Below are 18376 nucleotides of genomic sequence, written 5' to 3'. Positions count from 1 at the left end.
CCTGAGCAGAACAAGCAGCCATGTGTTCAGCCCAGCTGTTTGTCTCCATGCAGCCTCGCAGGTCTGATTGGACTCAACAGGAAATTACTGATGAGCTGATTCTTGTACCGTAGCTTCATCTGGAGTTTACGAGTGATTAAAAATTATGTATGCAAAAAAAAAATTAAAAAAACCAAACATGTAGCGCTGCAGTTTGAGAGTCTGCTGATCAGTTAAATTTGAAGCAAAGCAGCAGCAGTCATGGACAGCAAGAGTGAGCCAAATCCTAAAACTGTGCTGGTAAAAGTTCAGGTCATTCAAGGAGCTGCTTGTTTCATCAGAGCATAAAACTACTGTGTTTATTAATTCTATATTCAAGAAAGAATTTGATGTAAATTGTACGTTTTGTGATTCATATCCTTAAACTTGTTTTAGCACCGTCCCTCTGTTAATGTACTTTTTGGCAGAATCTGTGATTTTATTCACAACAGCATAAAAGCACAATTTATGCTGTTCAATTCCTGTTTAAAAAAGAAAAATGCTTTATTATTTCAATAATTGACCTATTCCTATAAATACAATTTATTGTTTCAGAACTAGAATCAATGAATGGATAACTGTGAGATCTATTACTAACTAGATGCAACTGGAATTTAAACATAATTGAATTGAGTTGACTTGTGATGACATGTTGTGAATTAGTTATTTATATAAACTGAATAAAATAGAAATATTTGAACGTCAACCTGCAGAAAATCTTTGGAGTAAAAGTTTGGTCATCGCCATGAAACCAACACATTTAAATGAACCTGAATTAATTTTACCAAAAAGCAACAAAACATGAAATATCCAATATATAAAACAGTGTTGTAATTTGCTGAGGGATAATAACTACTTATTTTAAAATTATGAGGACTCCCATTGAAGTTGTTTGTTGTGTGTTTATTCCACACAGGAAACCCCAAATTTATACAATATTAGTGTAAATTTCAGAACAGAACTATATTAGGGCATCTGAGATGATAAATTAGTGATTTTTGCTTTCTTGCATAAAAACTTAAACTTGAACTCTTAATGTTGAAATCCTGCAGTGCAGAATAAGCCTTTATTATTCATATGAGCGAGCGTGGCTGCACTCCCCTGAGGACCAAAGTTGATTATCTTTTAGCTCAGCAGCTTTCTGTTTATTTTTTCCTTTGTGGATGGATGTGGATTTAAAACACAAAGCTGAGTCCTGTGGACAATCTCTGAGCCCCAAGAGGAGGAAAACGCCACTTTGGTCCAACAGATCAGTTGCATGTTGCAATAATCCATGCAGCAGATAAAGTTTGAGTCATTAAGGATTTAAAATACTTGTGTCAAAGATGCTCTGTGAGAGACTGAGATAAAAATAATCAGCTGTAAAGAAACACATCCGTGTTCCTGTGTGTATGATGTAAAGACTGTTCATGTTTAAATAATTTATTCAGTTACACTTAAATCCTGCTTTGCTGTTATTGCTTCTACGTCTCACTGGCTGACTGCAGCTAACTTTTCTCTGAAGTCAACTCTGATCAGCGTAAAGATGAAATATTAAGCCCGATAGGCTATGCAACATTTACGCTACCATCCGACCGAATCTCTAAGAGGCTCGTCTTTTCACTGCTGTTCGATTGTTGGTGATGTGTGGCCGTTACGCACCTGCGAGAGCTGAGACGGATGAACGTATCCCAAGATGCAGCAGGGGGGAGAAAACACAAGACAGAAACGTGGATTAGATAAAAATAATCATAACAAGCATTTTAAGAAAACAGTGATTTATCTGTTCTGTACATAAATTCAGAGTTATGCTCCCTCTCCTCGTTTTCACTGATGATAAGAGCCTAAAGTCGGTTACAGACAAAAAAGGCAGAAATAAAACCAAACTGATTCAGCTTTTTCCATCCCTACCATCAAGGTAAAATGATACATAATGCACACCTAATGCCTAATAATTTGTTGTGCCATCATTTTGCTGTCAAAAAGGACTCAGTCCACTGAGGTTTGGACTCTAGTAGAAGCGCAAAGGTGTGAAATCTGGCACCAAAATGTTGGCAGATGAATCAACATCTTGACTGAGGGATTATTGGTTTGTAAACACGGTGAATCCGCGAATATCTGACTGCAGAAAAAAAAAACGCCGCCTGCTTTTGATTTCTCACTGGTTACCATGGTTACCCCACTGGTTACCATGGTTACCCCATTCATCCTGCTGGCACGTTGTACTTCAACCGTTTATCACAGCGGGAAAAAGTAAGTTATGCTACCAAAAAGAATGTTGGTGAATGAAATGTGTTTTAAGGATGAAATGCAGGTGAATCGATAAATGACTAGAGAAACGTTGGACATTATTTCTCATTAACCCTTTATCATTCTTAGCTAAATATTCCTAGCTAAGCCGTCCCTTGCTGCATTTCACAATAAAGTTAAGTTTTATATCCGGACTATCAAAGACTGACAGAAAGTAGCTATTAAAACAACTGAAATCTGTACTGCTTTGAATGTACTATTGGGAACCAAAGCCCCTCAGCTTTTTCTTGAATGCTATTTATCTGTATTGGTTTTTCTTGAGGCATAACAAATGTTTCACTCTGTCTAAATACAGTATATCTGCGAATAAAGTTTAAAAAACACATCCCAATCAGGCAACAGACTTCTCGTGGCTTTGATGCGACTGTCTCTGTGCGCCATCACGTTCCTTTCAGGAATTCACTTGCAGTTTCAGATGTGACTCAGACAGCAAGCGCAATGGCGGAAAAGGATTTCTTTTTGGGAAAAATAAAAATGAGCCTGTCATAATTAGCATTTCTTTCTGAGTCTCCGTGTTGTCCTGTCTCCCCTTGATTTCTCCCAGGTGTGTCTCATCTGCATGGTTACCCTCCGTGTATTTAATCCCACCTGTCCTTTATTCCTCGTGGGGTTTGCCTATGGGCCAGCGATGGGCCAGCAATGGGCCAGCGATGGGCTTCATATGTCTAATTTAATCTACACTATTATACTGATGATATCCCTGATAGTTTAAAATTTAAACAACTTCCTGAGAGCTTTTATCACAAAGTCTCAGCAGTGCTGTTTGTCTTAACTACATCCACACTCTTTACTTATTTATCCCAGCACTGGTCTCCCATCCCCCAGCTTTATAAAGTTCCTGTGTTTCATCGAGACCCTTTTATTTATTTATTGATGCATCCTCTCAGACCTCCCTTCGTTCACCTATCCCACCCACTAAACAGCAAACCTGTGCTCACTCTTGCACAGCCTCAACTCCTTTAGGTTGCTTTTTAAACCTTTAAAGTCAGAGGTTTAAAATATTGATGTGTTGGTTTTTGCTTCCTTCTCCTTCTGCCTCTGCATAAATTCAAACATACAACAGAAGAGCCAGCTGTAGCTTTTCATAGGAGGGAGATTAAGATGTTTGTTTAAGTTCACTGTGGAGCCGAGTTTTTGTTGTTTTTAACCCGTTTCTGTCTCCAAACTCATCAGAGCTGGACGACGCCACAAATACAGTCAGACTGATCACTGCTGCTGCACTGGAGCTCAGAATGGAGCTCATCTGTCTTTTCCCTGAGAGTTAAATTTAAATTGTATTGTAGCAACCCACTGCGGTTGACTAACTTCGCATTATAATATTGTTGAAATAAAAACTGCTACACATACAATAGTTGTAGTGAGAAATTATACAAAAATTTAGCGTTTTATTTTCATCTGTTTTCCAGCAGTGCTTAAAAAAATACCAGTGCCGTTTTAATTTCCCATTACAAAACGAAGGTTTACCTCAATAAAAACCAGAGTGCACAACATTTATTAAAACGTCCCAGTAAATACGACAGCTCTCCAAAGACCTAATTACCGTCTCCCCACTGGTGATTTCAGAGTTAGTCATTTTTCAGTCTCATCTCACTGACTCCTCCATCTCATGTTTGAGCTGTGTAAATACGGTAGAAAGCCGGAGCTTCACTGCAGGCGGATCCCCTGCTGCCGCTCGCGTATCAGAGGCAGAACGTGTTCCCTGTGAAGCCCGAGGCTCTGCTGCATGCTGCAGCCCTGCACTGACCACGGCTGCTCCCGAGCAGAGCCGCGTCTTCACTACAGCTTCCCTCCAGTTCTTCCGATTAATGTCACTCTGCGCTTATTTCTTCACTGAAGTCTGAACACGTGAGGAAAAATTGAAGTAGGCATCAATATGTGAACATTTCTTCTTAAAATAATGAATATTTAATGGGTCACTCTGATTTTTTTCAGAGAAAACTGGTTTATTAGAGTTCAAACCTGAGAAAAAGAGGCAAATATGACAAACTGTACATTAGGGGTAGAGACAGTCTTAAAGTTTTATCACAATAATTTTAAGATAATTTTAGCTGATATGTTATTAGCTTATCTAACTGAGTCAAATTTCTTATTTTCTTCTTTCGTTGCTGCGTTTTGAATTTTGTTTGTTTTTTATCAAGGCAGGTCAAATATTGCTGCATGATATATGGCCTAATGTTGTTGTTGTTGTGAGACCATTTTCAAGTAACACAGCAGTAATAATGTCATATTAATGCAAGAACACGTTTTCAAAGATGAATAAACTTTAAATTATAAAGAACATTTGACACTGGAACTGGAAAACATTTTAAATATCCCAAATAAATAAACAAAACAAAAATAAAATGAATTATAGCGTCTCTGTAAATAAAACTGTACTTTAAAAAAGAGCAAGTTGAGACCAAAGCATCAGACTCAAGACTTTTGTCGTCCAGTTTTTGGTAGAAAAACAGAAGAGAATAAGCAATACATCATGCAAATGAAAATTATTGAACTTGTTTAAATTTATAACGTGATTAAATGATTTACTGCTTGTTGCGACAGGCCTACTCTCTTGTAAATGACAGACAACCTGTATAAATGAAGGTCAAATAAAAAAAATTGCTGTGTTATTGTAATAACAATAAAAGTGTCAATAATAACCATTTATTGCTTGTTTTTGTAGCTGTAAAGCTGCAGCAAACACAAATACTGCTATTTTAAATTAATTATTAATTTATTAAATTAGTTACAACAACATTTAATTTTTCTGTTGGGGTCAATAAAGTATTTTAATGGAATTTTAGAAACATACTCATCCATTATACACTTCTTTAGGACACCAGTAAAATGAAGAAGTGTGATTTATATCAATAAACTGCTCACAGTAACTGTATTTGGCCACATTTTCAAATGTATTGATATATATCGATAAATATTCAGTAAACAAGCAGTGGAGAAAATACAAAATCTAACAAAGCCGGCAATACGGAGAGTTTTGAGTTTTAATAAACATTAATTGGATGATAAATCAAAATTCCTATCACGATACAAAGTTTCTCACGATAAATGATAAACAATACAATAAATATTCACTCCTTCTATAAGTTATAGTTGTCAAAAATATTAAACCACTTCCAAGTGCTTGTAGAAATGGATTAAACTGATTTTACACAATTTTAATTGTTTATGGAAATAGTTTTACGACGGTGAAGCAGATATTTATGTATTCCAGAAACGGCTTCAATCATGTTTCAATCTTCAGCTGTTATTCTGTTTTTTTCCACTCACTAAAGTATTAGAAAACTGTATTTTAGTGTATTAATTAAGACAGAAAACCGTCTCCAGTCGGTGTTTTCCTACATCGTCTCCCCAGCAGGAGACGCTTCATTTAAGATGAGTTTTCACAGCTGGGATTCCTCTGGAGTGGCATTTAGATAAAGAATGTGACATTGTTTTGTTTGCATCACAGCAGGAACAGTTGAAAATAACCCAATCCAACTCATAACAGCGACTGTTGTTTTGGTGCTGCCAACAACAGAACCCTGGTCAAAAGAAAGAGGGAAATTATTTCAGTTCATTAGAGGTTCTACTTGTGTTTTCACTGCATTTTTCTCTGTGCTACAGTTTGGTTCAGGTCCGAACTTTGGTTGGGTTTTTGTCAGTCAGTCCTCTGAAAACCTGCAGCAATACTTGAGATCTGAACAAAGAAGATAAAAAGCTGCAAGTTCAAAGAACCTTTAAGGACCTTCAGAAATATTCGAATGGCACCGATCAAAACCATCTTGATAGCAAAATATTAGGAAATAAGGGATGACTGAAATGTTCTGCATAATAGAGAAGACAGGAAAACAAGTCCAGTGAGTGCAAAAAAATAATCATAATTTCTCTCTCAATGCTTGACAGCTGGAATGAAATGCTTGTACCAACATGCTGGGGAGAGTTTTAGCCAACAGCGCAGTAGATTATAGAAAAACATCTCCACTTTAGACTCAACATGGTGGTTTGTTCAAGGCCTGACTGAGTTTCTCACGAAGAAAAATAAATATTTGTCATGGTTTTTACACAAAAATGCAAAACCAAAATCTAAAAGAGGATCTATTTTCTTCTGCAACATTACCATAACATTAGAAATTATGTGTTAATGTTCTGCTTAAATTATGTGATTTCAGTAAAAAAGAAATGATGGAAATTTAACATAAAAGCCACAAAGTACTTTAAATTACACGCAGTAACGCTGTAAGCATGTCTCAGCACAAGCTAATATTCATCCAAGTTTTTTTCAGTAAGGCGTGAAATTATTCAGTGATGCACAAGAGCCAAATACTGCAGCTGAATCCAGAGGTTTAATAGGATTTAAACTCAACATTTTTGTTGTTATTGAAAATGTAATTTTTTATTGTCAAACTCTAAAAAAAAAACCAGACATATTCTGTATTTTTCTCAATCTGGTGTCATGAACTTTATTTTTACAGGTTAGTTAAGAAGGAATAAGTCCAAGCTGAACTTTTGTTTTTTGTCAATAAACCTCAGAAAGTCTGATGTTGCAGTAAGTGTGTGTGTGTGTGTGCGTGTGCGTGTGTGTCTGTGTGTGTGTGTGTCTGTGTGTGTGTATGCGTGTGTGTGTGTGTGTGTGTGTGTATGCGTGCGTGCGTGTGTGCGTGTATGCGTGTGTGTGTGTGTGTGTGTGTATGCGTGCGTGCGTGTGTGTGTGTATGCGTGTGTGTGTGTGGGTGTGTGTGTATGCGTGCGTGTGTGTGTGTGTGTGTGTGTGTATGCGTGCCTGTGTGTGTGTGTGTGTGTGTGTGTGTAGGTGTGTGTGTGTGATCAGGAAATAGGTAAAAAGATTGAACCAAGATCAAAACGTCTAAGTTGAATTTTAGCCAATTTGATCTCAAAAGCAGGTCAAACATTTAAAAAATCTTTAATTTTCAATGTATAAAGGAACAAAACAGCAGCAAATAACTTTGATTCACATTTTTGAGGTTAACAAAAGATCACTTAGGGCCATAACTTTGATGCATGAATCAGAATAATCATTTAATTCCCTCATATAATGAACCTTCACCATCACAATCTTCAGAGAAAGACACAGATAAATGGAAAAATCATCTCTGGTAAAAATACCTTCATTCATAACACCAGAGCCCTGCTTATGCTAGAATGTGACCCAGATGGCACAAACTTTATTATTAGTAGCAACAGCAATCCATTGCATCAGTCCGTGCTCATATTAGATTAAGTCATCAGTAATATTGATTGAGGCCGGGCTAATTCTCCAGGAAACCCATTTAGAGCAGTCCGCACAGATCCATCATCTGGGCCGTTAATGTGGAAACTTGATCTGTTTCTCATTGTGTTTAAATGCAACGTCAATAAAAGTGTTATATCCTGTTCTTTAACATGATAGAGCACCGCAGACAAAAACTCAGCAAGAAAACGTTTTGACCTTGAGCCTGCGAAGGTTTCATTTATTCCTCTGCAGCTCATTTCTGGGGAAAGCACCAGCTTAGCTTAAAACAATTATTACCACGCGGTGGCCATTAAATGTCACACACTGTGGTAAAATATTGCTCCATTTCTGCTCTGGCTGTCTCCAGCAGCTGACCTTATCGGTATTGATGCTTCGAGTGCCGCTGCATCCAGGAGAGTTTTCTCTCAGCTGGGCTAAATAAACCATCAGCGGTTATCTGAGCGTTTCAGAGCCGAAGTCGCTGCTGGCAGCGTGACTCTGCAGCCTCACAGACCTGCTGAGTGGCTCTTTGTTAAGACTTACGCCCAGCGCTCAAACCGCAGCACACAAACAAACAAACAAAACGCTCGTCTGTTTGGGATCCATGTTGAGACTCCAAGGAGACACACTCAAACTTGGCAGAGGAAGCTAATAAACAATCACAGCAACGCTGGGATTTCAAAACCTTTTTATGTGAAATTTATCTCTACAATTTTGCAGAATGAATCCCAGCCCTCCTGACGTTTCTAAGAAATGTGTGTTTCATTCTGCGGCAGAAAATCATCTTTCTGTCTCTTATCATCACCTGTGGGGTGACACTTTATGCAAAGCGGTGTGCATAAGACAGACATTGCACTGCCTAGAATATGAAGGAGTCTTTATGAATGTTTAGTACCATTGTTATGAAGTGTCATTTGGTAAATAATGCAAAGATGTACTAAAAAATCCATTAAAAGTGTAAACTTTGCATTATTTAGTAAAGAATGCCACTTAATGCAAAATTCCATTAAATCTTTGATTTAAAAGCCCATTAAAAGTGTCAACTTTTCCTTAAAAGTGTAATTTACTGAGTGACACTTCATAAAAACAGTCAAACAGTCAAACAGTGTCATGTCAGTCTTATTCATCCATCTATTTTCTAACACCCTAGTGGAGTCGGGGTGCTGGTGCCCATCTCCAGTGGGATATTTGGGTCGAGATGTGGGGTCATCCTGGAGGTCGCCGGTCTGTCTCAGGTCAACACAGAGACAGACAACCATGCTCACTCACACTTTGGAGAATTTAGAGAAACCAGTTAATGTTTTTGGACTGTGGGAGGAAGCTGGGGTACCCGGTTCAGAATCCTGGGAGTCGTGCAGAAAGACCCCGGGCCGGGAATCGAACCTTCTTGCTGCAAGGCAACAGTTGCTGCCAACTGCTCCACTGTGCAGCCCGTCAGTCTTATTCAAATCCCTTTAAATAAAGAGCTACCCATCATGGAGGTGGAATGATTTTGAAGAAAATGTTTCTGTCTTCACTAGAATGCAATCAAGTTTACTGAGAATCCAGCAGCGTTGACAGGATGAAAGTTGCCCGTTGCTCCTGCAGTAGCAACCAGATTCCTTTCGATTATAGATGAGTCAGCTCCCTCTTTAGCCTGATCCCTCATTCGTCTTTCTTGAGTTTCAGTCATTACTGCCCGTCAGCACACCTTCACTGCCGACATTTTTTACTGCCAACGATCTCCATTTGTAATGCATGGGATCTTTTAATGGAGTTAACCGATGAGGGAATAATGGAGCAACCAGACGGGGATTTATCTAATCCCTGCTGGGTTTGTGTGAGTTTCTAATAGAAATAAATGTGCTGGATGTTACCGCTCCACTGCCAGAAAGACAGGACGGGATTAAGAGAGCAAAAAGACGGACGGATGGATGGACGGACGGACGGACAACAGAATAAAGTTTATGCAAACAGTGAAATTAAAAGTGAGAAAACTTTTTCTCAACGCTTTAAAAGACGTTTTCTCTTCATGCAACACCAGACGCTCCCATCATGAGTCCAGGGAACAGAAATAGACGCTATTAAAGCTCCTGTGATGCTACATAAAACTAGCGGACAGTGATGCAGTGCTTCTCAGTCTGGGGGATATAACCTGAATTTCTGTCTCTATTTTTAATAAGCCTGTCAGGATAGAAAGTTCTTGTAACAAACATTCAAATGAAAGTAGTTCATTATATTTAGTCGACCCAATAATACCAGCATTCGGCCACATAAACTACACAGTACCGCTGTAGTTTACACAGGATTTATACTTCTTCTAAACCAAACTTTGACTCAAAAGTAAAAAAACCAAAAACATAAACAATCTAAAATCAAGCGAATAAAGTAGCCCAATATTTATTGTAGACCCAAAATCTGCAAGGTTTTGTTTTTTTTACGATGGTGTACTATTTTGATTAAATTTTCCAAAAAACTTTTCAAAGGAAATGTTTTTTTCTTTGAAAATTTATTTGAAAATTAAAATGTTAAAAAATATATCTTACCTTTGAAAGTTTTCAAAGGAATTTCAAATTTTTTCTGAAAGAAATTTGACATTTAACAGTTCTGAAATTCTCAAGGTTTTTGCAGAAAGTTTCTTTTATTAATCTAAAAATTTGAAGTTTTTTTCCCCCCTGTTTTTCTAGAAAATGTCTGAGATTAATCTAAAACCTTTTTGCTACAATTATTTAAAAGTTTTAAAGAAGATATCTAGTTTCAGTTTCTTTTGGGCTTGATTGAATACATGTATTTTCAGTAATAATAACAGGATTTGGGTCACTTTATTTCAAGATGCTTGCTATATTTAAGTTTATGAAAGAATAAAAGCTGATTTGGGTGGAGCAAACTTGGCTTTTGAGTAAAAGTCTCTTAGTTTTACCTTTTGTTAAAGCTCAATAAAAATAAAAAACATGAATACTTTGTGTTGTATTTCATGTAATAAATTTGGCCCATAGATGCAAATGGAGATTTTTAATGTGTAATCAGGATAAAAATTGTTACTAACATAATTTTCAGTCACTTGGGGGCCACACAACATCAGTGCAAGGGCCACAAATGGCCCCCGAGCCGCACTTTGGCCACTCCTGCTCTAAAGGTCACACATTATAACGGAGGAGGAGCCAGTGCTTTCCTACTCCGCTCCATCGCCTGCAGATAATCCACGTCCTGCTGGTAACTGTGTCAGGCCGGCTTTTAGTGGAAGTTAGCAGGAAGCCGCTGCTGGTGAAAAAGGAACATTCCAGATGTGCGTTCATAGTAAGGAGCCCCTGCGTGTTATTGTTTACATCAGGGAAATTTCTGGCAGGGCCTCCAGTGCTGAAGGTCAGACGCCGCGGCAGTAGGACGATCCCGTTACCGAGATGAAAACTGGAGACGTAGGTTTGATTCATTTAGTGCAGAGCACAGAAAAACCGTTGAAGTTTAAGCTTTTTATCTTTTAAACAAACTTTATGGCCCCAATGTTGCTCCGTAATGATGATCCAAAACTGTCCATATTGTCCGGATTGTTAGTTTTACCATGTCCTCCACTGTCTGCTCAATGAAAGCATCAATTAATGTGAAAATATGAATAGATGCAGATGTGATTTGCTGTTAAAATACAAATTACACTTCTTTATGTGACTGGTGTCCTAAAGAAGCGTATTCCACATGCATTTGGTTATATTGTACATACACAGACTACAGAAACAGCAGTTCTACTTAAAACTGCTGTATTTTCTTTGCTGTTGATGTTTCATTTCCAAAATTTCCTGTTTTTAACACAAAGACGCAGTGATGGATTTCTGGGGGAAAGTCTTTAATTCCTTAGAATAAAGTGTGAGAGAGTAGTGCATCTATTTTAGCTGTGATGAGCCAGAGAAGGAGGAAAACGTTCACCTGAGGAGCTGCGATGTTGAGTCCGGGGTTGGCCAGTTCAAACCTCTCCTGGGATTTCTCTCTGGCCAGACGAGCCGCCTCCTTCACCTCCTTAAACTGCTCTGCAAACTTCATGTGCAGGAGGAGAAAAGAGAGACTTCAGACTCTGAATAGTTAAAGTTGGATGAATTTACAGCTGTATCGATGCGGCATCTGTTCTCTATTTCTGCGTATGCATCATGCAGATTAAGATCCAAGTTCTGAAGACGGAGCAAAACAAAAAAGGTCAGAAGTGGAATATAAATTAATGCCACCAAAGAAAGCTTGGTTGGGAAAAAAAAGAGAAAAGGTCAGTTTTCAGACACCATCTGAATGCTTGTAAGCTCCTACAAGATGAGCTAACGCTCCGTCGGTACCTGCTGCAGCTGCTGCTCCGTGGAGAAACCCAGACCGTAGACGGTGTTGGCCCGGCTGTCGGCCCACTGGCCGAACTTCTGGGACGTTTTGGTAAACGTCATGTTGGGCGTGATGGTGCTGTTGATGATGGCCTGGGGAAAAAAAATTATAAAAACACAAAGTTAGAAATGCATGTAGTTTATAAGTGATGAATAAAAGGATGCGACATTTAAAAAAGAGAGAAAATGAGACAGAAATCCCATCTGTCTGAGGCGGAGACTCTTAAAACTCGCCTGTTAATGATTTTCATAAACAATAAAGTTATTATTTATGAAAGCTAACAAATTAAACTAAAATTATTACGTTTTTTACATTTTAGAATAAAATGAATCTCTTATTTAAAAAGAAAAAAAAATGAAGCTTCTTACTTTCAAAAGCCTTTTGCATATTTTGGATGAGAAGTTGAAGAAAAACTCATAAAATTATCAACCTGAAACATTTATTTTTGGTTTTGTAAGAGCCATACAAGGAGAAATGACACTAAGCATTTATTTACACAGTATTTTAACCTCTTTTTTTATTGTTTATTGTTTACAAATCATGATTCTTAAAACAGAAATATTGACTTGATGTAATTGGCATGTAATGCTCTGAATCCTGGGTCCTTTTGCATGAGTTACTGCATCCATGCGGCGTGGCATGGAGGCCTTCAGCCCCCTTTTCTGTTGAGGTTATAACAGAGCAGGTTGCTTTGTCAGCAGCTGTTTCATCACTGCTACTACACAAAATTCACTACAGATTATTTATATAAAATACCAATTCACAACAAATGCCGTTTCGATGCTCTTTAGGAAAAATGATTTCCATTTAATCATGCAAGGTTAAAGTAAAACTTTTTAAAATCTAATTTTCTTGTCATCAGGGGAGAAATTATTTGCTTTTTTATAATAAAAATTGTTTCCACAAAATTGTTTTTTTAATTCTCAAATTTTAGTTCTTAAAAAATGACATAAAATTTACTATATAAAAAATTATTTTTATGTTTTTATTTATTTATATTTGAAAGATCCTGAAATATTTGCAACTCAAAACGAGTTTATTTAGCTGGACTGAAAGCAAAAATGGCTCTTTGATTATTATTTTTTTAATGCAATAACATCTGTGACACGATGGTATCACAAGCCCAGTGGTACCATCATGATTAAAGTAATTATAGGTGCTTTAATGGTGCGAAGTCCAGTTGGAAAATTAATTCAATGTCTCCAGAATCAGATGTTGTGATTAGAGGGAATCCTGGATGGTTCTGACCTCCATCGGGTCAACATCCCCAAACCCTCCTTGACCGTCCCTGTCCATGCTCACACTGTTTGATTTCTAAAATTATTACATTTTTTTACTTCAACTTGAACAGAAAGCTCTGGATCAACTGAGAAAATGTTTCAGTTTTGGTCATTAAGATGCTTCTGGTTAAGAATATGACAGCTGCAGCCCAGTTCTGGAAACATCTGTGGCCTTTGAGGCACCAGCTGCAGTCCACGCCTCGCAGGTTTCCCCTAAAATCTTGAATGAACTCGGCTTCATCGTCTCCAAGGCTGCAGTTATCCTTAATGTGTTCCCTGCTGCTTGTTCAAAATCCCCTAACAAGACATGAAAGCATGTTAAACATGTCGGATTTCACTGACATCAGAAGAAGCAGAAGATGATTCCTGTCAAAGAAATTTAATTTTTTAAGAGTTATCAGCTGCAGTTCATAGCAAATACTAGTTTACTAGTTTGTTCCTGTATTTAGGCCTTCTTTCAGATATAGAAGAGCCACAAATAGAAACAAGTTCCCAACAACCAGGACGCAGAAAGAGGGAAAAGTTTGATGTGCTAAAGCGAAGTTGCTTCCATAAAATCCTCCAGTGAATTCGATCGTTTCAGGTGCATTTGTTGCCAGACTTGTTTCTTTTAGTCTCTCCTCCAAAAGCCTCCAGTCTCAGAGGGGGAAACTGGCACAACTGTCTTGTGTGTTCTCCATTTTGATGGAGATGTTCTGCTAGAGTCCCGCGTGCTTTAAGCTATCGCACAGAACTCTGCGCTAACAAGAGAAATGGGTTAGAAATATCATTCTGACAGCATGTGCAGCGTACTAACCATGGCAAATAATCGCCTTTTATTTGAAGAACATTTTGACCAGAGCAGGGAAATTTATGGCCTGGATTGCTTTTTTTTTGTTTTGTTTTATGTAACATAAGTAGCTACTACAAAAAAGAATAAATTGGATACAAGTTTTTATTCAATTAATCATCAGAAAAATCAGTGAGTTATTCAGATACTAAAGTAATTGTTTAGTATTACCTAAACTTCACTAATTGTCACATCAAGAAAACTAATTTTTCGAGCAAGAAGTTAGTCAATTCTTTAAAAGTAAAAATTTTTTTGAATCAGATTAAGCAACAGCTGCTATCTTCCCACATTCACCATAAAGCTCGCACAGAACTATAAATCCTGATTAACTGCGTGTCAGATGTGAGCCGACGGTGATCTGGGCTCCCCACCTTCGTCCCGCCCACGCTGATGATGCGGTAGACGTTGCGGCTGGCGTCGTAGAAGAAGGACACGGCGACGGCGTGCTTACTGGCAGGCAACCAGTTGCGTTTGGTCGCCGGGTCGATCTGGAAGACATGAGCTCTGGTGCTGAAGATGGGCTGCTCCCTTAAAACAACGAGACAGGAGCACAACGTCAGTCTGAACGCTTCAGAAGACAAAGTGGCAGTAAGAGGAGGAGGAGTGGCAGTAGTAGTACTTGTAGTACCAGTAGTTGTACTAGTAGTAGTAGTAGTAACCGTAGCAGTAGCAATAGTAGTACTAGTAGAAGTTGTTTCTGTTTATGGATCATCTGTTTATTGCTCTGAGTTGAATTTGTTTTAGACGTCGTTAGTCAAAAACTGCTTTTGAAAACATTCACACTGTAATGTTTTTATTCATGTTGCATATTGAAGCAACATGAATAGCTTGGATGCATGTTAGATTGTTGTTTGTTTTGTTTAGTTCTGTTGGTTTTAATGCATGTGTTGTGACTACATTATGGCTACGTTATGGTACCTTTTTGAGGTTGATTATATATGTTTATATAAATAATAATAAAAAATTTGATAAAATTTTTAGAGACCATTTGATTCTTAAAATGTACATCCAAACCTAAATCTTACATTGTGTATTTTAATAAAACGTTTGTATTTTCAGAGAAAGCTATTTCCATTTGAGACCAAGATTCAAAGAAAAAACTTAGTTAAATGCATTAAAGGTGTTTTAAAACCCGTATTTCTGATGCTTGGACATCTTAAGCACACAGCTGAAAGCCAGAAGGCGACCACATCAGAGCTCATCAAAGAAAACACAATATCATGATTGTTTTCCAAGGACCCTGAGGTCAGTGAAACTGAGATGATATAATAATGTTTTGGGTGCAGAGAGGCTGAAGCTCTGCAAACCCCCAGCAGTCCAATTAGTCATTCTTCTCTTGTAAGACGAACTACAAACACTGGCTGTGGGACGAACAGAACCAAGAGACATACAGGACACTGATGGACCAAAAGAGGCCCATTGGTGAATTCATGCAACACTACACAGCTAATAGAGTTTGCAGAAAGTCAATGCATGCAATGAGGCGCTTCTTTTGCAGCTATATACCAACATTATGGCAATAATGCGAACTGAGAGGAGGCAACGGTCCTCTGAGCAGGAGAAAATACGGTTTATATGGGTCAGCACCGCCTATATGAGCAATCGTTCCAGGCAGATTTCATAGGCATTACTGAACATTTGCATCCAAACAATAGTCGTTATTGTTTCTGCCACAGTTAACAATAGACAATAGCAACAGAGCCGAGAAAGCTGATTTATATGGTGTTATTCAGGTTGAGGATGACAGCAGCTGCAGAAATACAGAAGAACTTTAGATACAAGTTGGTTCAACATCCTCCAGCCTTATTTAAAAATCAGAAGCTTTTTGAAATGTGTTGTTTTCCAGACACTACAAATTACTAACTTATTTTTAGCGGCTGGACTGTTTCTAGACACAGCAGAGACCCAAATGAAAATACAAAGTCCTTGTTTATATTGTTTTTAAAATGTATTTATATTCAGAGGGACATATATTGTTACTGTGTCTCTGTAATAAGTGAATTTCCCCACTGTCAGATAAATAAAAAACTACTTTCTTCCACTTTAAAACGTAATTTTTGAGCAGAACGTTTCCTATAAGTTATCAGAACCAAATTCACATTATTTGGAGATGTAAATAACAATAAATGAAGAATAACCTTTTCTTTCCAGGCTGTACTACCTTAAGCCCCCACAGTCCAATAACATCTGTTGGGTTCATTACTGGTTTTGAGGAACATAGAACAATAAAAAAAAAGAAATAAAGCTAAATGTCTTCAGATATGATCAACACATTAACATGGCAACTGCTGAAAAGCAAAATACATCCTGCAGCTCGTTAATTATGATCTTTTCAGTGAGAAGCTTTATTAATGATGAACAGCAAAGCAGCAAAGAAACATACAAACTACAAGCTGGAAGAGAAATATTCAAAATCCTGTTTGTTGTTTCTGTCTGAATTGTGTTTTTATGCAGTCGGACGTTGAAATGTGTTTTTAATATTCTTCCTCTGTTGTATTATCGCGCGTCGTGCCCAGAAACATTACAGCCGAGTCTCAGCATGATCACACCCAAATCACCAATACTGAGAAACGACCTGCACGGCGATAGGAGACACAATTCACTGAAACTGCACCCACAGCCACACAGATAACTGGGAAGTTGTTCTGTCCTCCAGTTGCAGAGATACTTAGTTACAATAGAAACAAAAGCAAATAAAAGAAGCTTTTTTGTTTTTTATCTTTGCTCTGGATAAAAAGCCTTTTTACAACCAGAGGAGTTAATAAACTAAAAGGTTATTGCCTTTTAAGACGTTATGAAAACCGAAACCCAAACGTGGGATTTTAATAAGAACGTTCTGTCCAAGCCTGTTCCATCAAATCAGAGTGTCCTACATTTTACCTGAATGTCACAACAACAGATATGAATCAGCAACTCAGAAACACCTCATTAGACTTAATTAAACGAATCATCTGGCTGCACAACAAATAAAGCTGACAATGAGCAAATAAACAGGGGAAAAAACTATAATTGTCAGAGAGTAAACCAGGATTTCCCTCCTATCGTGTTCACATCTTAATGAGAAGCGATGACTGACGGCTCGTCAGCCCTGGCAGAAATTAATTGGCCTGGCTGCGACGTCACTGTGAAAAAGCCCGTCGAGCTAATCGGCTCAGACAGGAAGCGTCACGGCCATGTTTGATGAAATGAGCAGATTAAAGCTGGATTAACGCTCTCCTGAGGTGAGAACACAGACTATATTCAGGAGTAATCCGCAGGAGCGTCTACTTGCACCACAAAATAATACATTATCAAAAAAAACTTGATCTAATTACCATAGACCACATGCTGTGAGAGCGTGGCTGGTTGGACGCAGATAGGCTGCTAACAAAGAGGAGTTTCAGCCCTCCAAAGGTCAGAGTTCAAGAAGTAAAAACCTCTTTCGTTCCATTTGAAGGTTTGCATGAGCTTAGCTTGAATGTCACGTCCAATTTGGGCTTTTAATTACTAATTTGGGGTTTTGACTGTTCATGCAACATACAGTTTGAGTGAGTTAAGGATTTATTTAGAAATTATCTTTAATCCACACAGGACCGACATACAGCTGCAAGATATCAGAAAAACATAATTAAGATGCTGAATGTCTCATTACTATAACCAGCAATAAATTAATTAAGAAAAAAAGATTTTTCTGCTTTGAATTCATAGAAAACATGGATCCTGGATAATAAATCGGAGGTGTCCAAAGTGTGGTCGGGGGGCCACTTGTGGCTCTTGGATACATTTTTCTGGCCCTGATTGCAGATTAAGAACGATTCAAATTTGACGCTGCAGCAAATGAAGCTGATTTTTATGTTTTTAGGATGAGATTCCAAAAGGAAAAATATATATTTTTCTTTTATGAGTCATGTTTTTTATTTGTTTTTATAACTCAGGCCACAAACATTCAAATACGACGTTTTCACCCCACTAAACATCTGATACTCGCCACTTCCATCATGGCAGCAAATCAAATAGTTTTCAAAGTGTCTGCAGAAACAAAAGTGGAAATTTGTATTTTGTTATAATAAATATGTTTATTTATCTGAATGAAACAGATAAATAAATATTAAATACTTTATTAGAGAGAGAAAAGTAATCGAACAGGAACAGAGCCGAGTCCAGACATGATTTCTGGTTCTTCGCGTGATTTTTCACATCTGCGGAAACATAATTTTGATTCACCCACTGCTGCTTTGAGAGCAGCTCTTCCCTTTAATAAAACCTCTGAAAGTTTGCCTCAGTGAAATCTTTATGGCCGTTGAGCCGAGGTGAGAGGAAGTTTAATCGATCAGAGCTCACACACCTTCTGAGATGGCACGAGAGTCGCTAAGGCTATCAGCTCCATTCCTCCCTCCTGATAAATCGATTGCAGCACAGATCTGAGAAACCCAACATCCT

General features: G+C 37.9%; 1 protein-coding gene across 1 annotated transcript in view; it reads right to left on the bottom strand.

The window, feature by feature from the left end:
• homer3b (homer scaffold protein 3b) overlaps positions 1-18376 on the bottom strand; it is a 49687-nt gene that overhangs the window by 21196 nt on the left and 10115 nt on the right. The window contains exons 3-6 of the mRNA XM_055048920.1: positions 14329-14485; positions 11809-11940; positions 11414-11521; positions 1660-1668 (exon numbers count right to left, since the gene is read on the bottom strand). Coding sequence (XP_054904895.1) covers positions 1660-1668; positions 11414-11521; positions 11809-11940; positions 14329-14485 — 406 coding nt within the window. The remainder of the gene's footprint in view (positions 1-1659; positions 1669-11413; positions 11522-11808; positions 11941-14328; positions 14486-18376) is intronic.

This window comes from Poeciliopsis prolifica, unplaced genomic scaffold, assembly GCF_027474105.1.
Source record: "Poeciliopsis prolifica strain line A6 unplaced genomic scaffold, Auburn_PproV2 SCAFFOLD002, whole genome shotgun sequence".
Classification (NCBI taxonomy): Eukaryota; Metazoa; Chordata; class Actinopteri; order Cyprinodontiformes; family Poeciliidae; genus Poeciliopsis; species Poeciliopsis prolifica.
This window is presented reverse-complemented; position numbering and strand designations above follow the sequence as displayed.